General features: G+C 54.8%; 1 protein-coding gene across 1 annotated transcript in view; it reads right to left on the reverse strand.

The window, feature by feature from the left end:
- Positions 1 to 400: 400 nt before the first annotated feature.
- Positions 401 to 13,946, reverse strand: part of DMBT1 (deleted in malignant brain tumors 1) — a 29,753-nt gene continuing 16,207 nt past the window's right edge. Inside the window, exons 6-19 of the mRNA XM_054163550.1 lie at positions 13,028 to 13,339; positions 11,380 to 11,520; positions 10,637 to 11,124; positions 9,206 to 9,548; positions 8,926 to 8,964; positions 8,355 to 8,396; positions 7,095 to 7,584; positions 6,852 to 6,855; positions 5,666 to 6,011; positions 4,114 to 4,264; positions 3,228 to 3,439; positions 2,846 to 3,018; positions 1,698 to 2,086; positions 401 to 793 (exon numbers count right to left, since the gene is read on the reverse strand). Of these exons, the coding sequence (XP_054019525.1) occupies positions 508 to 793; positions 1,698 to 2,086; positions 2,846 to 3,018; positions 3,228 to 3,439; positions 4,114 to 4,264; positions 5,666 to 6,011; positions 6,852 to 6,855; positions 7,095 to 7,584; positions 8,355 to 8,396; positions 8,926 to 8,964; positions 9,206 to 9,548; positions 10,637 to 11,124; positions 11,380 to 11,520; positions 13,028 to 13,339 (3,416 nt within the window). The 3' untranslated portion in view covers positions 401 to 507. The remainder of the gene's footprint in view (positions 794 to 1,697; positions 2,087 to 2,845; positions 3,019 to 3,227; positions 3,440 to 4,113; positions 4,265 to 5,665; positions 6,012 to 6,851; positions 6,856 to 7,094; positions 7,585 to 8,354; positions 8,397 to 8,925; positions 8,965 to 9,205; positions 9,549 to 10,636; positions 11,125 to 11,379; positions 11,521 to 13,027; positions 13,340 to 13,946) is intronic.

Here is a 13,946-nt window from a genome sequence, read left to right on the forward strand (position 1 = left end):
GATGGTGACTCCCTGGGCAGCCTGTTCCAATGCCTGACCACTCATTCAGGAAAGAATTTGTTCCTAATACCCAATCTAAACCTCCCCTGGAGCAATTTGAGGCCATTTCCTCTTGACCTATTGCTAGTTACTTGAGAGAAGAGAACAACACCCACCTCACTCCAACCTCCTCTCAGGTAGCTGTAGAGAGCAACAAGGTCTCCCCTCAGCCTTCCCTTCCCCAGCACAAGCTATCCCAGCTCCCTCAGCCACTCCTCACAAGACCAGGTCTCCAGACCCCAACGAATTAGATGCTACGTCTCTTTTGGAACAGCCAAGGCAGTTATACTTTTTACACATGCAGGTGAAAACAAGGGGTCTGCAAGGTGCTGCAAGAAGCAGCCTGTAGGCATTCGGTCAGCCAAGCACTCCCTTCCTTTTTCGTGGTGAAGTTAGCAACAGCAGATTTCAGGGACAGGTCAGATCCGCAGGGCTGTGGCCGTTCTCGAAGCATAAAAGCAGAGAAATTCATTTGCCTTTACCAGCACTCCTGCTCTGAGCGCCCCCTGCTCGAAGCCGAAGCGGTCCAACCACGACGCTGAGGTTTTCCCCAGCAGGGCTGGTGTCTCTCCTGGCCCTGCTCACGCAGCCCCGGTAGCAGCGGGAGGAGCGGTCCCAGCGCCGGCACACCACCAGCCGGCACTGCAGGTACACTGACGGGTGGCGGCTGAGGAACTCGAAGGCACTGAATTTGAACCGAGCAAAGTGGCTCTGGGGAGAGTAGAGGGTGGTGTAGGAAGGATCTCTAGCACATCTAGAAAGAAAAAGACCAACAAGAGAATTAGCCTCCAGGGACAGAGGTGTGTACAGCTCTGCAGAATCCGACAGAATAAACCCAAAGTATGTCGTAGCCAGGTACTGAGAACACAGTGATGGGATAAAAATGCTGCTTTTATAGCAGAGACTTCTGAAACATAGAATCATCAGAGAATGGTTTGCATTGGGAGGAATCTTAAATAACATCAAGTTTGAGCCCCCCTGCCACAGGCAGGGACATCTTTCACTAGACCAGGTTGCCCAAAGCCTCACCCAGCCTGGCTTTGAACACTTTCAGGGACTGGGTATCCACAACTTCCCTGGGCAACCTGTGCAGGGTCTCACCACCCTCTCAGGAAAGACTTTCTTCCTTACATTTAACCTAAATCCACTCTCTTTCCATTTAAAGCCATTCCTCCTTACCCTATCCAATATGGACATAGTGAAGTCCTATGAGGCAGCTAAAGCATTGACAACTCCTTTCCCCCTTTTTCCTTTCTTCCCAAGAGAAGACTAGAAGTGGTGAAGAGTGGAGAACAGACTCTTCCTAAAGTCTGTGCTACAGGAGGCTTATAAAAAATCAGTCTAACATTGGACCTGCTGTCAATAAAATACTTAACATCTAGGACAATAGATTTCTGCTGCCAGCTTCCACTCTCTCATCTACCTCAGTCTCACTGCGCTGAAATTTGTGTATAAGAGAAGGATGAAGTGTTGGTAAGATCTAAATGGCATTTTTCATATCCAGGCTCATACTGTAAGAATGACAATCAAAATCAAACCCCTCTCTTAGCAGTCTGTTGGCAATAAGATCTCAACCAACTCAGACTGGCTCTGCTCTGTTCACCAGACACAGAGAGGGCATTGCAGCCACCTTTCTGACCCTTTGAGAATGCACTTACCCATCCCGGATTATATCGTAGGCCACAGTGCTAAAATCGTAAGGATCAGGTGATGCCACACAGGTGTCCACGAACACAACCAGATTTGGGTCGGGGTGGTGAAGATAAGCTTGGAGGTACAAGTTCTGGTTGAGGTCGATGTAGTAGGGAGAGTCGTGCACTTGCCGCTCGAAGGAGGAGGACTCATAAAAGGTGATGTTCATGTCGTAGCTTCCAAACTGGCTCTCATCCACCTCCTCAGTATCCTCAGCCACGTACATGACTTGCATCCATGTGTTCTGGAGCATTTTGCAATTGATGTGCAAGTTAATGTTCTTCCTCCTCCTGATTATGTGGCCAGGAGATGTAGCTCTGATCACGTTGGAATAGTTGATTGTGTCGTTAGTGTCCTGTTCAACAGGGAATTCAAAATGAGGAACTGCTTTTTTCCCCAGACTCAGTGTTCTAAGCTTTGATAGAGCAATATGCAATTTTAAAAACAGAGTCATCTTAAGCTTTTTAAACTCAGAAGCTCAGTGTTAGTCTCTGCTCACATGCTGTAAATCAGCTTGTTGAAGTATGTAATCACAGAACTGTCAGGGTTGGAAGGGACCTCGAGGATCAGCCAGTCCCAACCGCCCTGCCACGGGCAGGGACACCTCACACTACAGCAGGTTGCTCACAGCCACATCCAGCCTGGCTGCAAACACCTCCAGGGATGAGGCTTCCACCACCTCCCTGGGCAACCTGTGCCAGGCTCTCACCACCCTCATGGGGAACAACTTCTTCCTAATGTCTAATCTACCTCTCCCCTCCTCTAGCTTGGATCCATTCCCCCTGGTCCTATCACTACCTGACACTCTAAAAAGTCCCTCAAAACCAGTGGAGAAAACCTCCTTGCCAAATCCAAGGCAAAGCACACTCACTGACCATCTGTACAACACACCACTGGCATAGTGCAGAGCAATCTCAAAGCTGCATGGCACCTGCAAGGCTACACCCTTTATATCATGGGAAGTTCATGTAACTCCCTCCCAGGCTTTCCTCCCTAGTAGCTCATTTTAATGAACCATGGGGGCTCCCTAAGGCATGGAAAGGTAAAGCACTAAACTCCTCTGGCTAGTTCACTAGGGGCCACTCCTCTTGCAGGCACACAAGGGTGACCATACCTCTCGTGTGGTCCCACAGCCGGTGTAGGGGATGTTGAATATAACCTCATGTGGGGTGACTGTTGGTCTGCAGCTACTGTCCTCCAGGGTGACCATCTGCTCCGAGTAGCCCTGAGACTGGAGATACTCCCTGCTCACCACGGCATGCATGTAGTCTGGCAAGCACAGAAGGGCTGGTAGAAGAAGACACAATGAATTCAGGAATTTGTCAGTGATTAAAGGTTGTAACTGAACCAAGTGTCGGGGTTCTCTTCATGTAGAAGGTGAGCATTAGCGCATCAGCTCATCCTGTTCCACACACGTCATTTCATTGCCCTAACATCTCTAAGCACACCTTTATTTTGGAACCAAAAGCAATGAACAGGCTTGACTGAGGACTTACTGGTGTTGTGATCTGCTGGGATGGAGGAGTAGTGGGCCTGAAAGCCTCTGAAGGTGTGTGTAGAATTGCTGTGAAAGCGAACGGCCATCATGTTTGAGGAGGACGTGTAGGTGGGGAAGGAGCCAGAGCAAAGTCTCCCAAGGAGCGGGGATGAGTGTAGGGGCCCATCGTAGAGCTCAACATAGTCATGCTGGCAACTGCCACCTTGCATCCTGGAGAGGAAATGTCAGCACCTTGTCAAATGCATTTCAGAAACCCTGACTGACCTGAGCACCTCTCCTATCAGGACAGACTGAGGGAGTTGGGGCTGTTCAGTCTGGAGAAGAGAAGGCTCCGAGATGACCTAATTGTGGCCTTCCAGTATCTGAAGGGGGCTACAAGAAGGCTGGGGAGGGACTTCTCAGGATGTCAGCTAGTGATAGGACTAGGGGGAATGGAATGAAGCTGGAGGTGGGGAGGAAGTTCTTCCCCATGAGAGTGGTGAAGCCCTGGAATGGGTTGTCCAGGGAGGTGGTTGGGGCCCCATCCCTGGAGGTGTTTAAGCCCAGGCTGGGTGAGGCTCTGGCCAGCCTGCTCTAGTGTGGGGTGTCCCTGCCCGTGGCAGGGGGGTTGGAACTAGATGATCCCTGTGGTCCCTTCCAACCCTGACTGATTCTATGATACTATGATCAAATCTTTCACAGGTTTTATTCCTTTTGCAGGCAGCTGCAGCGGAACATTGTGAGCAGAAAACCCTACAGCAATCCAGATTTTCTTCTGGGCTTCCAAGGGGATGTTACTGAAAGTATCTTTAAAACTGGGAAGGCTGCCTTCTCCCCAGCAGGTTTTCAAACTCCTCAAGCAGTTTTGGTGTGTTACTTGCCCAGGGAGTCAAAGCTTTACTTACGCGATGTCTCTAAAGGTGAGCACAATGCGGAAGTTGCTCTCCACTTGTATTTCCCACACGCAGTCAGCGTTGTTTGGATAGCTCCCAGGGTAGAAGGGACTCTGCAGCATCCCAGAGGAATTTGAGATCGAGCCACCACAAAAATAAGGTGCTGCAAAAAGACATGGAAGAGAATTTATTTACAGTAACCTCTACAAAATTGTACCTGAGCTGGTGTCTCAGCCAGAGCTACTGAAAAGCAGCTCAGCTGCTGGCTGCAGATGACCTTCTGTGTGACCTCAATCAAAGCAAATATTTGGGTTTACATTAGGCTTGCTTTCATGTTGGATTTGGGATTCCCTTTCCCATCTGTGGTATCAGACCACCCTCTTCAGGCCGGGCTGGTAACACCTTGAACCTTTCTGCTCTGGTTTCACATTTCTGCAGTTCAGCTCTGGTTCTGGGAGGTGCCATAACAGCCAAAATGGAAGCATCTTCCTGAACAGAGAGCATCCCCTGGGCTGCTCTGCTGCTTCTCTTTATTCCTCAGGTCTTTTGAGGATAAGTAAGCTGGAAGTCTTCTAGGCAAATCAGTAATGTGATGGTCTCAAACTGAAGTAAGCACTCCAGGCTGCTGGGCCAAGTCTTATGTATATCTCATTTCTCCTATAAATGTAGCTGCAAAAAGCTTTCATGTGTATGAACAATATAGAATTCTTATGTTAAACACACAGGCAATCCTAAAGTCTTTCCATATAGGGAGGTAAGCACAAGCTCTGAACTTAACAGATGTGAGATGTAAAGGCAACAAACATTTCATGTTCCTGCACACTGCAACACGCTCCTCTCAGCCTTGGGATTTGGGGGTTTTCAGGCTGGTCCAAGCTTGGGAGGATCAGCTGTACCCAGGCACCGAACCTTCTACTGATTCAATTGGACAGGTGTTCAGGTGCCTTTTGTACTATTTCCTCCTATGAAGTACCAAAATCTGAATCTAAAATCCCCTTTCTAAAGCAAATATAGCAGGATAGGATCAAAACAGCTCTATCATGCAGAATAGCCCCAAACTACAGATTGCAATCATACATCACCCTGCCAAGACTGATGTATGAGGTTAAAACCAGAGATTAAGACATTTCCTCTGTCTTGACCTATCTTGAGAGTACAGCCAGAAAGTGGTTTGGCCAGAGTGGAGCAGCAGAACTGCAAAATAACCATCACTGAAATGAAAGGGGAGATCACAGCCTGATCAAGTATTCTTGTGTGAGTTTAAAAAGAAATCGATAAAAGCCCGGAAGAGAGAAGGCACAGAAATGAAAAAGGTGAGAAGAGACACAGAGAGCATTACCTGATGGAGGTGTAGGGGCGGTCAGAGGAGCTGTGTACGTGGAGGAAGAAAAGCCACAAGTGAGAAGTGTTGCTCAATTGAAAGGTGCTTGGCACAGACCTGGCCCCAGATGAGGACATAGTGCAGGAGGATGGACATGGTAGTGAGGAGGGGATGGGGACACAAGAGGATGGGCAGAGGGGAACCTGAGCTCAACAGAGCTGGTGCCCTGCGCTGGCCACGCACCTGCACAGACGACGCCGGCGTCCTCCCCGTGGTTGCAGTTGTGCATGCCCCAGCCGCGGTGCCCGCACCGCTGCAGGGAGCTCTCGTTCCCCCTGCACTCCACGTCGTCCAGCAAGATGGAGCCGGAGCCGAGGCCGAAGCGAGCGCTGCCCGGCGCGGCCAGGGCTTGGCCGCAGCCCAGCTGCCGGCACACCACCTCGGCGTCCCGCAGGTCCCAGGAGTCGTCGCACACCGTGCCCCAGCTGCGGCCGTCGCTCAGCTCCACGCGTCCCTCGCAGCTGTGCCCCCCGCCGGAGAGACGCAGGCGGCCGTCTGGGGTGAGGCGGCAGGCTCGGGGTGAGGGCTCCTGCAGCCCGGCCCCCTGCGCTGCCCGGGTGGCACCTGGGGAGCCTGCGCGGCTGCTGCGAGGCCAGGGATGGCTCGGGGTTGGGGGCGGGGGGCAGGAGTTACCTTCCGACGATGGCCATTCGGTGGTGCCCGCTGGAGCTGCAGAGGCAAAGGAGATGTGGTGAGAGTGAGAAAGGCTGCACGCAGGTGTTGTGCCCTGCACCCCAGAGCAGCTTTGGCGTTCTGTGGCACTTGACATCAAGGGAGGGCCTTTTATTCAACTGCAGTGACCAACACGACTTCTCTGTGCCACACAGTGCACGGGAGGACAGTGACTGAGCACATAACCTGCGTGGGCAGAAGCCCCCTGTCCAGGCACCTGCTGGTGGGGCCCATAGGACCTGCCTGGGGGCAGAGCTGTTCCACGCATGGCAGCATTTGCAGGGAAAGCTTTTGCACACCTTGAGTGTTGCCCATCCCCTGAGGGGGATCACACATGCACTCTGGAGATGCCATGGGCAGAAGGGAACTGCAGCCATGAACTGGGCTTGGCATGTCCCCCCTGCTCTCCTCTCATGCTGGGCTGGGGTTGGCTGCAAGGCTGAGGAAGGGCAGAAATTATCTGATGAGTATGGCCATGGAGCAGGAGTGGATGGAGGGGCAGCTGCAAGGAGGAAGAGAGAGTGAAATTGCTGCCAGTGCATAGGTTTTGTGGTAGTGGATGGGCATGGACATGAAAATGAATGGCTGGAGCATCCCTGGGGGAAGAGGCCATGGGGCTCTGTCTTGGCACTCTGCCTTCTCACACCAGCCTACTATGTCTGCAGTGCTACTCCATCCTTTCCAGCCACGATCCCACAGTCCTGCTGTGTGCCACCGTACCGAGCACCTACACCTGTGAGCGTGGAGAGACTGCTGTGCCCTCGGTGTGACAACACGAGGCCCTGGCACGACACCTGCTTCAGCACCAGGCAGCAAACACCCCCAAACACACTGCTGTGTCTCAGCTCTCAGGAGGGAGGAAGGGGCAGCCGCGCCCTACGGAGGGCGCTGCAACATGCCCGCAGGATCTGCCACAGAGCTGGTGCCCTGCGCTGGCCACGCACCTGCACAGACGACGCCGGCGTCCTCCCCGTGGTTGCAGTTGTGCACGCCCCAGCCGCGGTGCCCGCAGCGCTGCAGGGAGCTCTCGTTCCCCCTGCACTCCACGTCGTCCAGCAAGATGGAGCCGGAGCCGAGGCCGAAGCGAGCGCTGCCCGGCGCGGCCAGGGCTTGGCCGCAGCCCAGCTGCCGGCACACCACCTCGGCGTCCCGCAGGTCCCAGGAGTCGTCGCACACCGTGCCCCAGCTGCGGCCGTCGCTCAGCTCCACGCGTCCCTCGCAGCCGTCCCTCCCGCCGGAGAGACGCAGGCGGCCGTCTGGGGTGAGGCGGCAGGCTCGGGGTGAGGGCTCCTGCAGCCCGGCCCCCTGCGCTGCCCGGGTGGCACCCGGGGAGCCTGCGCGGCTGCTGCGAGGCCAGGGATGGCTCGGGGTTGGGGGCGGGGGGCAGGAGTTACCTTCCGACGATGGCCATTCGGTGGTGCCCGCTGGAGCTGCAGAGGCAAAGGAGATGTGGTGAGAGTGAGAAAGGCTGCACGCAGGTGTTGTGCCCTGCACCCCAGAGCAGCTTTCTTTTCAAGGAGCCCTGTCCTGTGGCACTTCTTTTTCTGTTGAGGTCTTTCACCCCAGTGGAATGAGCATTGTGACTTCTCTCTTTCACTCCCTCTGCTCCCTGGCAGGAGCCACTTGCCCGCAGAGCTCTCTCCTGCACTGCACACATTGGCTGCAGAAGCTTTTCTCTTTTCCACTATCCCCAGCCTCCCAGAGCATCGGTTCTAGGAAATGGCTGTGGCACTACCTGTGGGACACGGCACAGCGCACCACGTTAGGGCTCTGGCAGCGCTGCCTCCATGCCCTCGCCTCTCCACTCCTGACCTGTCACCACCCTTCTGAAGATCAAATCCTCTCCAGCAGACCCAGAGCTGGTATCAGGGCAGCAAGCTGTGTCCTGGTCTGCCCCTGCAGGCGTACAGGACACACGGAAGGGATTTCTCCCACCCACTCAGCACTTCTGCCCCACAGCTCAGTGCCACAGGATGGCTGGGAGAGCAAGGCTTGCACAGGTCACCACTGAGCATGTCCATCTCCATCGGCTGAGATCTTCACTGGCAGCAGCCCCCAAACCCATGGGTTCCCCTCATGGGCCAGAGGGCAGCTGCAGCCCTGTGCCAGGCAGGCTCAGGCCAGCATGTCCCATTTTCTTTGTCATGCAGAGCTGAGGCTGGCTGCAAGGTCAGGAATCGGCTGGGTGTGCAGGACTTACCTGTGGAGTATGGCAACAGGGCAGCAGTGGATGTGCTTGGAGCTGCAAGGAAGAGGAGAGTGAATGAAAGGGCAGCGAATGCAGCAGGCATGTGGCCAAGGGTGGATGTGGACATGGACACCAAAGTGGAAATGGGAATGGAAGAGGATGTGAATACGGAAAGGGATATGCACATGTAAATACAACTTCGGGGCACTAATGGGGGAAGAGATTGAGGGGCTCTGTGCTGCCGTACTTCCCCAGACACCAGCCTGACACCAAGTTCCCATTGCTACCTCATCCTGCCCCAAGCACAATCCTGAAATGCTGCTCTTTGACAACTCACCCAGGGCTGATGCCTGTGAGTGTGAATGGCCTGTGGTGCCCTCTGTGTGACAGCCTGGGGCCCTTCCACCACCCAGCAACGAATGCCCCTCAGCTTGTTGATGTTTCCCAGCTCTACAAGGGAGCTAAATGCTGGTGGTCAGAGTGAGGCTCCCTCCAGCCTAGACCCTTGCAATATCCAGAGGGCAGGCAGGGAGCCCATGTGGCTGCTGCAAGGCCAGGTTTGGCTTTGGCGGCTAGGACTTACCTGTTGAAGATGTCCAGCCTGTGGTGGTGCCTGCTGGATCTAGGGGTGCAAGCAAGAAGGAGTTTGTTAGCCAGGAGTAAGGCTCTGCACACACACAGTGTGTCTCGTTTGCCCCCAAAGCAGCTTGTGCCCAGCGAGCCCCTGTGCTATGGCACATGATGCCAGTGAAATCTGTCATTCCTCTGCGGTGACCAGCATGGATTCTTTGTTTCCACAGCCCCCAGCTCCCTGGGCAGGAGCCACATGCCCACAGAGCTGGTGCCCTGCGCTGGCCACGCACCTGCACAGACGACGCCGGCGTCCTCCCCGTGGTTGCAGTTGTGCACGCCCCAGCCGCGGTGCCCGCACCGCTGCAGGGAGCTCTCGTTCCCCCTGCACTCCACGTCGTCCAGCAAGATGGAGCCGGAGCCGAGGCCGAAGCGAGCGCTGCCCGGCGCGGCCAGGGCTTGGCCGCAGCCCAGCTGCCGGCACACCACCTCGGCGTCCCGCAGGTCCCAGGAGTCGTCGCACACCGTGCCCCAGCTGCGGCCGTCGCTCAGCTCCACGCGTCCCTCGCAGCCGTGCCCCCCGCCGGAGAGACGCAGGCGGCCGTCTGGGGTGAGGCGGCAGGCTCGGGGTGAGGGCTCCTGCAGCCCGGCCCCCTGCGCTGCCCGGGTGGCACCCGGGGAGCCTGCGCGGCTGCTGCGAGGCCAGGGATGGCTCGGGGTTGGGGGCGGGGGGCAGGAGTTACCTTCCGACGATGGCCATTCGGTGGTGCCCGCTGGAGCTGCAGAGGCAAAGGAGATGTGGTGAGAGTGAGAAAGGCTGCACGCAGGTGTTGTGCCCTGCACCCCAGAGCAGCTTTGGCGTTCTGTGGCACTTGACATCAAGGGAGGGCCTTTTATTCAACTGCAGTGACCAACACGACTTCTCTGTGCCACACAGTGCACGGGAGGACAGTGACTGAGCACATAACCTGCGTGGGCAGAAGCCCCCTGTCCAGGCACCTGCTGGTGGGGCCCATAGGACCTGCCTGGGGGCAGAGCTGTTCCACGCATGGCAGCATTTGCAGGGAAAGCTTTTGCACACCTTGAGTGTTGCCCATCCCCTGAGGGGGATCACACATGCACTCTGGAGATGCCATGGGCAGAAGGGAACTGCAGCCATGAACTGGGCTTGGCATGTCCCCCCTGCTCTCCTCTCATGCTGGGCTGGGGTTGGCTGCAAGGCTGAGGAAGGGCAGAAATTATCTGATGAGTATGGCCATGGAGCAGGAGTGGATGGAGGGGCAGCTGCAAGGAGGAAGAGAGAGTGAAATTGCTGCCAGTGCATAGGTTTTGTGGTAGTGGATGGGCATGGACATGAAAATGAATGGCTGGAGCATCCCTGGGGGAAGAGGCCATGGGGCTCTGTCTTGGCACTCTGCCTTCTCACACCAGCCTACTATGTCTGCAGTGCTACTCCATCCTTTCCAGCCACGATCCCACATTCCTGCTGTGTGCCACCGTACCGAGCACCTACACCTGTGAGCGTGGAGAGACTGCTGTGCCCTCGGTGTGACAACACGAGGCCCTGGCACGACACCTGCTTCAGCACCAGGCAGCAAACACCCCCAAACACACTGCTGTGTCTCTGCTCTCACGAGGGAGGAAGGGGCAGCCGCGCCCTACGGAGGGCGCTGCAACATGCCCGCAGGATCTGCCACGGAGCTGGTGCCCTGCGCTGGCCACGCACCTGCACAGACGACGCCGGCGTCCTCCCCGTGGTTGCAGTTGTGCACGCCCCAGCCGCGGTGCCCGCAGCGCTGCAGGGAGCTCTCGTTCCCCCTGCACTCCACGTCGTCCAGCAAGATGGAGCCGGAGCCGAGGCCGAAGCGAGCGCTGCCCGGCGCGGCCAGGGCTTGGCCGCAGCCCAGCTGCCGGCACACCACCTCGGCGTCCCGCAGGTCCCAGGAGTCGTCGCACACCGTGCCCCAGCTGCGGCCGTCGCTCAGCTCCACGCGTCCCTCGCAGCCGTCCCTCCCGCCGGAGAGACGCAGGCGGCCGTCTGGGGTGAGGCGGCAGGCTCGGGGTGAGGGCTCCTGCAGCCCGGCCCCCTGCGCTGCCCGGGTGGCACCCGGGGAGCCTGCGCGGCTGCTGCGAGGCCAGGGATGGCTCGGGGTTGGGGGCGGGGGGCAGGAGTTACCTGCCGAGGATGGCCATTCGGTGGTGCTCGCTGGAGCTGCAGAGGCAAAGAAGTCCATGAATGCTGCACTGCTGGTTTGTGCTGGGGTTGTCAATGGCACTGTGGTGGTCACTTCTGCTGGGGAGGATAACTCTGCTGCAAAGGTCGAGGACAATGCAGTAGTCTGCATGGCAGGGCTTGAGGGTGCTCTGGAGCTTGGTGTGTCTGTGGTGGCCAATGATACTTCGGTGGTTGTGTCGTCTTGGGTTGCTGCCTCCTCTGTCGAGATGATTAATGCTGCTGTGCTGCTACCCACTGTGGAAGTCATCTCTTCTGTGAGGGTTGTTTGCTCTGTGGTGGTCCTCTCTGCTGCAGTGGTACTGGGTTCTATGGTGGTTGTCTCTAAAGAGGTTTCCTCCAGTGCTGAGGTTGTCAGTTCTGTAGCATCTTTTTCTGTGAGTATGGAAGAAAAACACCACCCCTGTAAGGAGCGTGCTTGTGCAGAGGGTACCGCTCCTCAAGGATGAAGTGAAATCAAGACAAATTACTCTGGTGGCATTCTCCACCCTGACCGGGGTCAGTGGAGATTTTGGAGGTGGGTAAGAACCAATTGAATTTTTTTCTTGAAGCAGTATTTTTTGAGATGGTGACAACAGGGAAAGAGGTGGCATCTGCTCCCAGCTGTGGGACACCATGCCTCAGGCATGGCCACAGGCTGTTGTCTACATGCTCCTGCCACAGAGCCAGGAGCTACGGATGGCTGCTAGCAGGATTGCTGACAACAGCAGAACTTGGACCTCTCACTGTCATGGATGCCCTTCTGCAGGGGATCAGGTCATCCCCTAGGAGCAGCCTGGGCAGTGGTCATGGGGTGGTACTTGGGACAAGAAGAGATGGATCAGGCCAGCATGAATCACCTGTTGCATATGGCCAGTTGGTTGTAGGCGCTGGAGCTACGAATGCAAGGAAGAAATAAATGGTGCTTAAAATAGCACTGAGCACAGCACGTGGATGGAGATGGAGGTGTCATGGCAAGTCAGGGTGATTTCTCCTCAATGCAAAGCACTGAGGTAGCCAGAATTTTCTTTTAGCATGGAGCTCCCTCCCTCTCTGAGGAAATGTGGAAGACCACAATATATGTGTGAAACACCTGAGCAACCTGCTGTCAGCAGCCATGTCTCACTTCATGACAATCCATTGCTAATACAGGAGAAAATAACATGAAAATGAACCAGCTTTCCTTAAAGAGTGAGGGGAAAGTGAAGTCAGAAGGGCAGCACAATGACACAGTACTCAAAATGGGTGGATATTGGTGAAGGATGGACCTAAAGTTGAAGGAAAACTTCAAAACCACAGAAACAATGCAAAGTTTGGCAGTCTGGGTTGTGGCTGCAGAATGATTATTGCCATAATGAAAGCATTAAGGATTGCCATGATAAAATGGGTTTCACCTCACCCTGTTCCTCTCTGATGAACATTGCCTTTCAGACCCAGCCTTGCCTCTAATTTTGACTTACTCTCTTTATCAGTGCTGAGGGATTAGATGGAATAAGAGCTGTGCACACTGCAGTGCATATCTGATCCTTGGGGTTTGAATTGTTTTGCACGGAGAGAGTCAGCACAGTTCTGTACCACCCTCGGGAGAAAAACAGGAGTCTGTGCTGGTGCTGCATGGTCAGTGGAGTGAAGAGACAGGCTTGTTGGAAGATCAGACTCTGCCTGCTGAGGACAGGCCTTTTCAGAGGGAGCATCCTCTTCCACAGACAGAAAAGTGCTCATAATAAAGCGGAAACAAAAAGGTTAGCCAAACACCTGGTCTGTCTGCCACAGCTTTCCACCACAGGTCTCGACTGAACGGAATCTTGTCTCAGGAGAATATCTGTGGACCCCTATGCTGACATGTACATACTGAGTGCAAGATAGAGCAGGACTAGCTAGAAGAGAAAAAATGTGACAGCACCTGAACAGACAACACCAGCATCTTCATAGTGGGCACAGTTGTGCACCCTCCAGCCAGAGTGATTACAGGCTGACAAGGAGATCTCATCTCCCCTGCACTTCACGTTGTCCAGCAGGATGGGGCCTGAGCCTTGTCCAAAGTAAGCGCTGCCTGGAGCTGCAATGGCAGGGCCACAACTCAGTTGTCTGCACACAACCTGGGCAGCAGAGAGGTCCCAGTAATCATCACAGACTGTTCCCAGCTGGCCTCTGTAGTAGATCTCAACGCGACCTTCACATCTGTGCCTTCCATTCACCAGCAGGAGACGGTTCGCTTTGGGAGAGAGGAAATTGAGCACACACACAGTCAGACAAAAACAGAGGAGCCACAAAGCTGGTGAAGGGTCAGGAGCACAAATCTTATGAGGAGTGGCTGAGGGAACTTGGGTTGGAGAAGAGGAGGCTGAGGGGAGACCTTCTTGCTCTCTACAGCTACCTAAAAGGAGGCTGGGGCAAAGTGGGTGTTAGTTTCTCCTCCCAAGGTGGGAGGTGACAAGCAATAGGACAAGAGAAAACAGCCTCCTGTCTTTAAAGAAGGTTCTGCTGTTAGGTGTGAGTGAGCAAATAAATGTTGTAACCAGATTTCAGTACTTACACTTTGGAAATCAAACCAAGCATGCTGCACTTGTTACATTTTGCCTTTCTGCCAAATTTAGCTTGTTAGTAAACTCTGAATAAGTCACCCAGAGCCAAACAAATCTGAGAAGTTAACAGCTCTAGAATTTCCTCACTGCATCTAATTCTTTGTTATTGGACCAGAAGAACAGTCAAGACAGTGTCCAAACCAAATTGCCCCTTGACTTGTTTCTTCAAATATCTGCTTCTACACCTGCAGTTTTGAACCACACTCACAGGAAACAGCAAACCTGGCAAAAAGTCAG

This window comes from Dryobates pubescens, chromosome 8 (assembly GCF_014839835.1).
Source record: "Dryobates pubescens isolate bDryPub1 chromosome 8, bDryPub1.pri, whole genome shotgun sequence".
Classification (NCBI taxonomy): Eukaryota; Metazoa; Chordata; class Aves; order Piciformes; family Picidae; genus Dryobates; species Dryobates pubescens.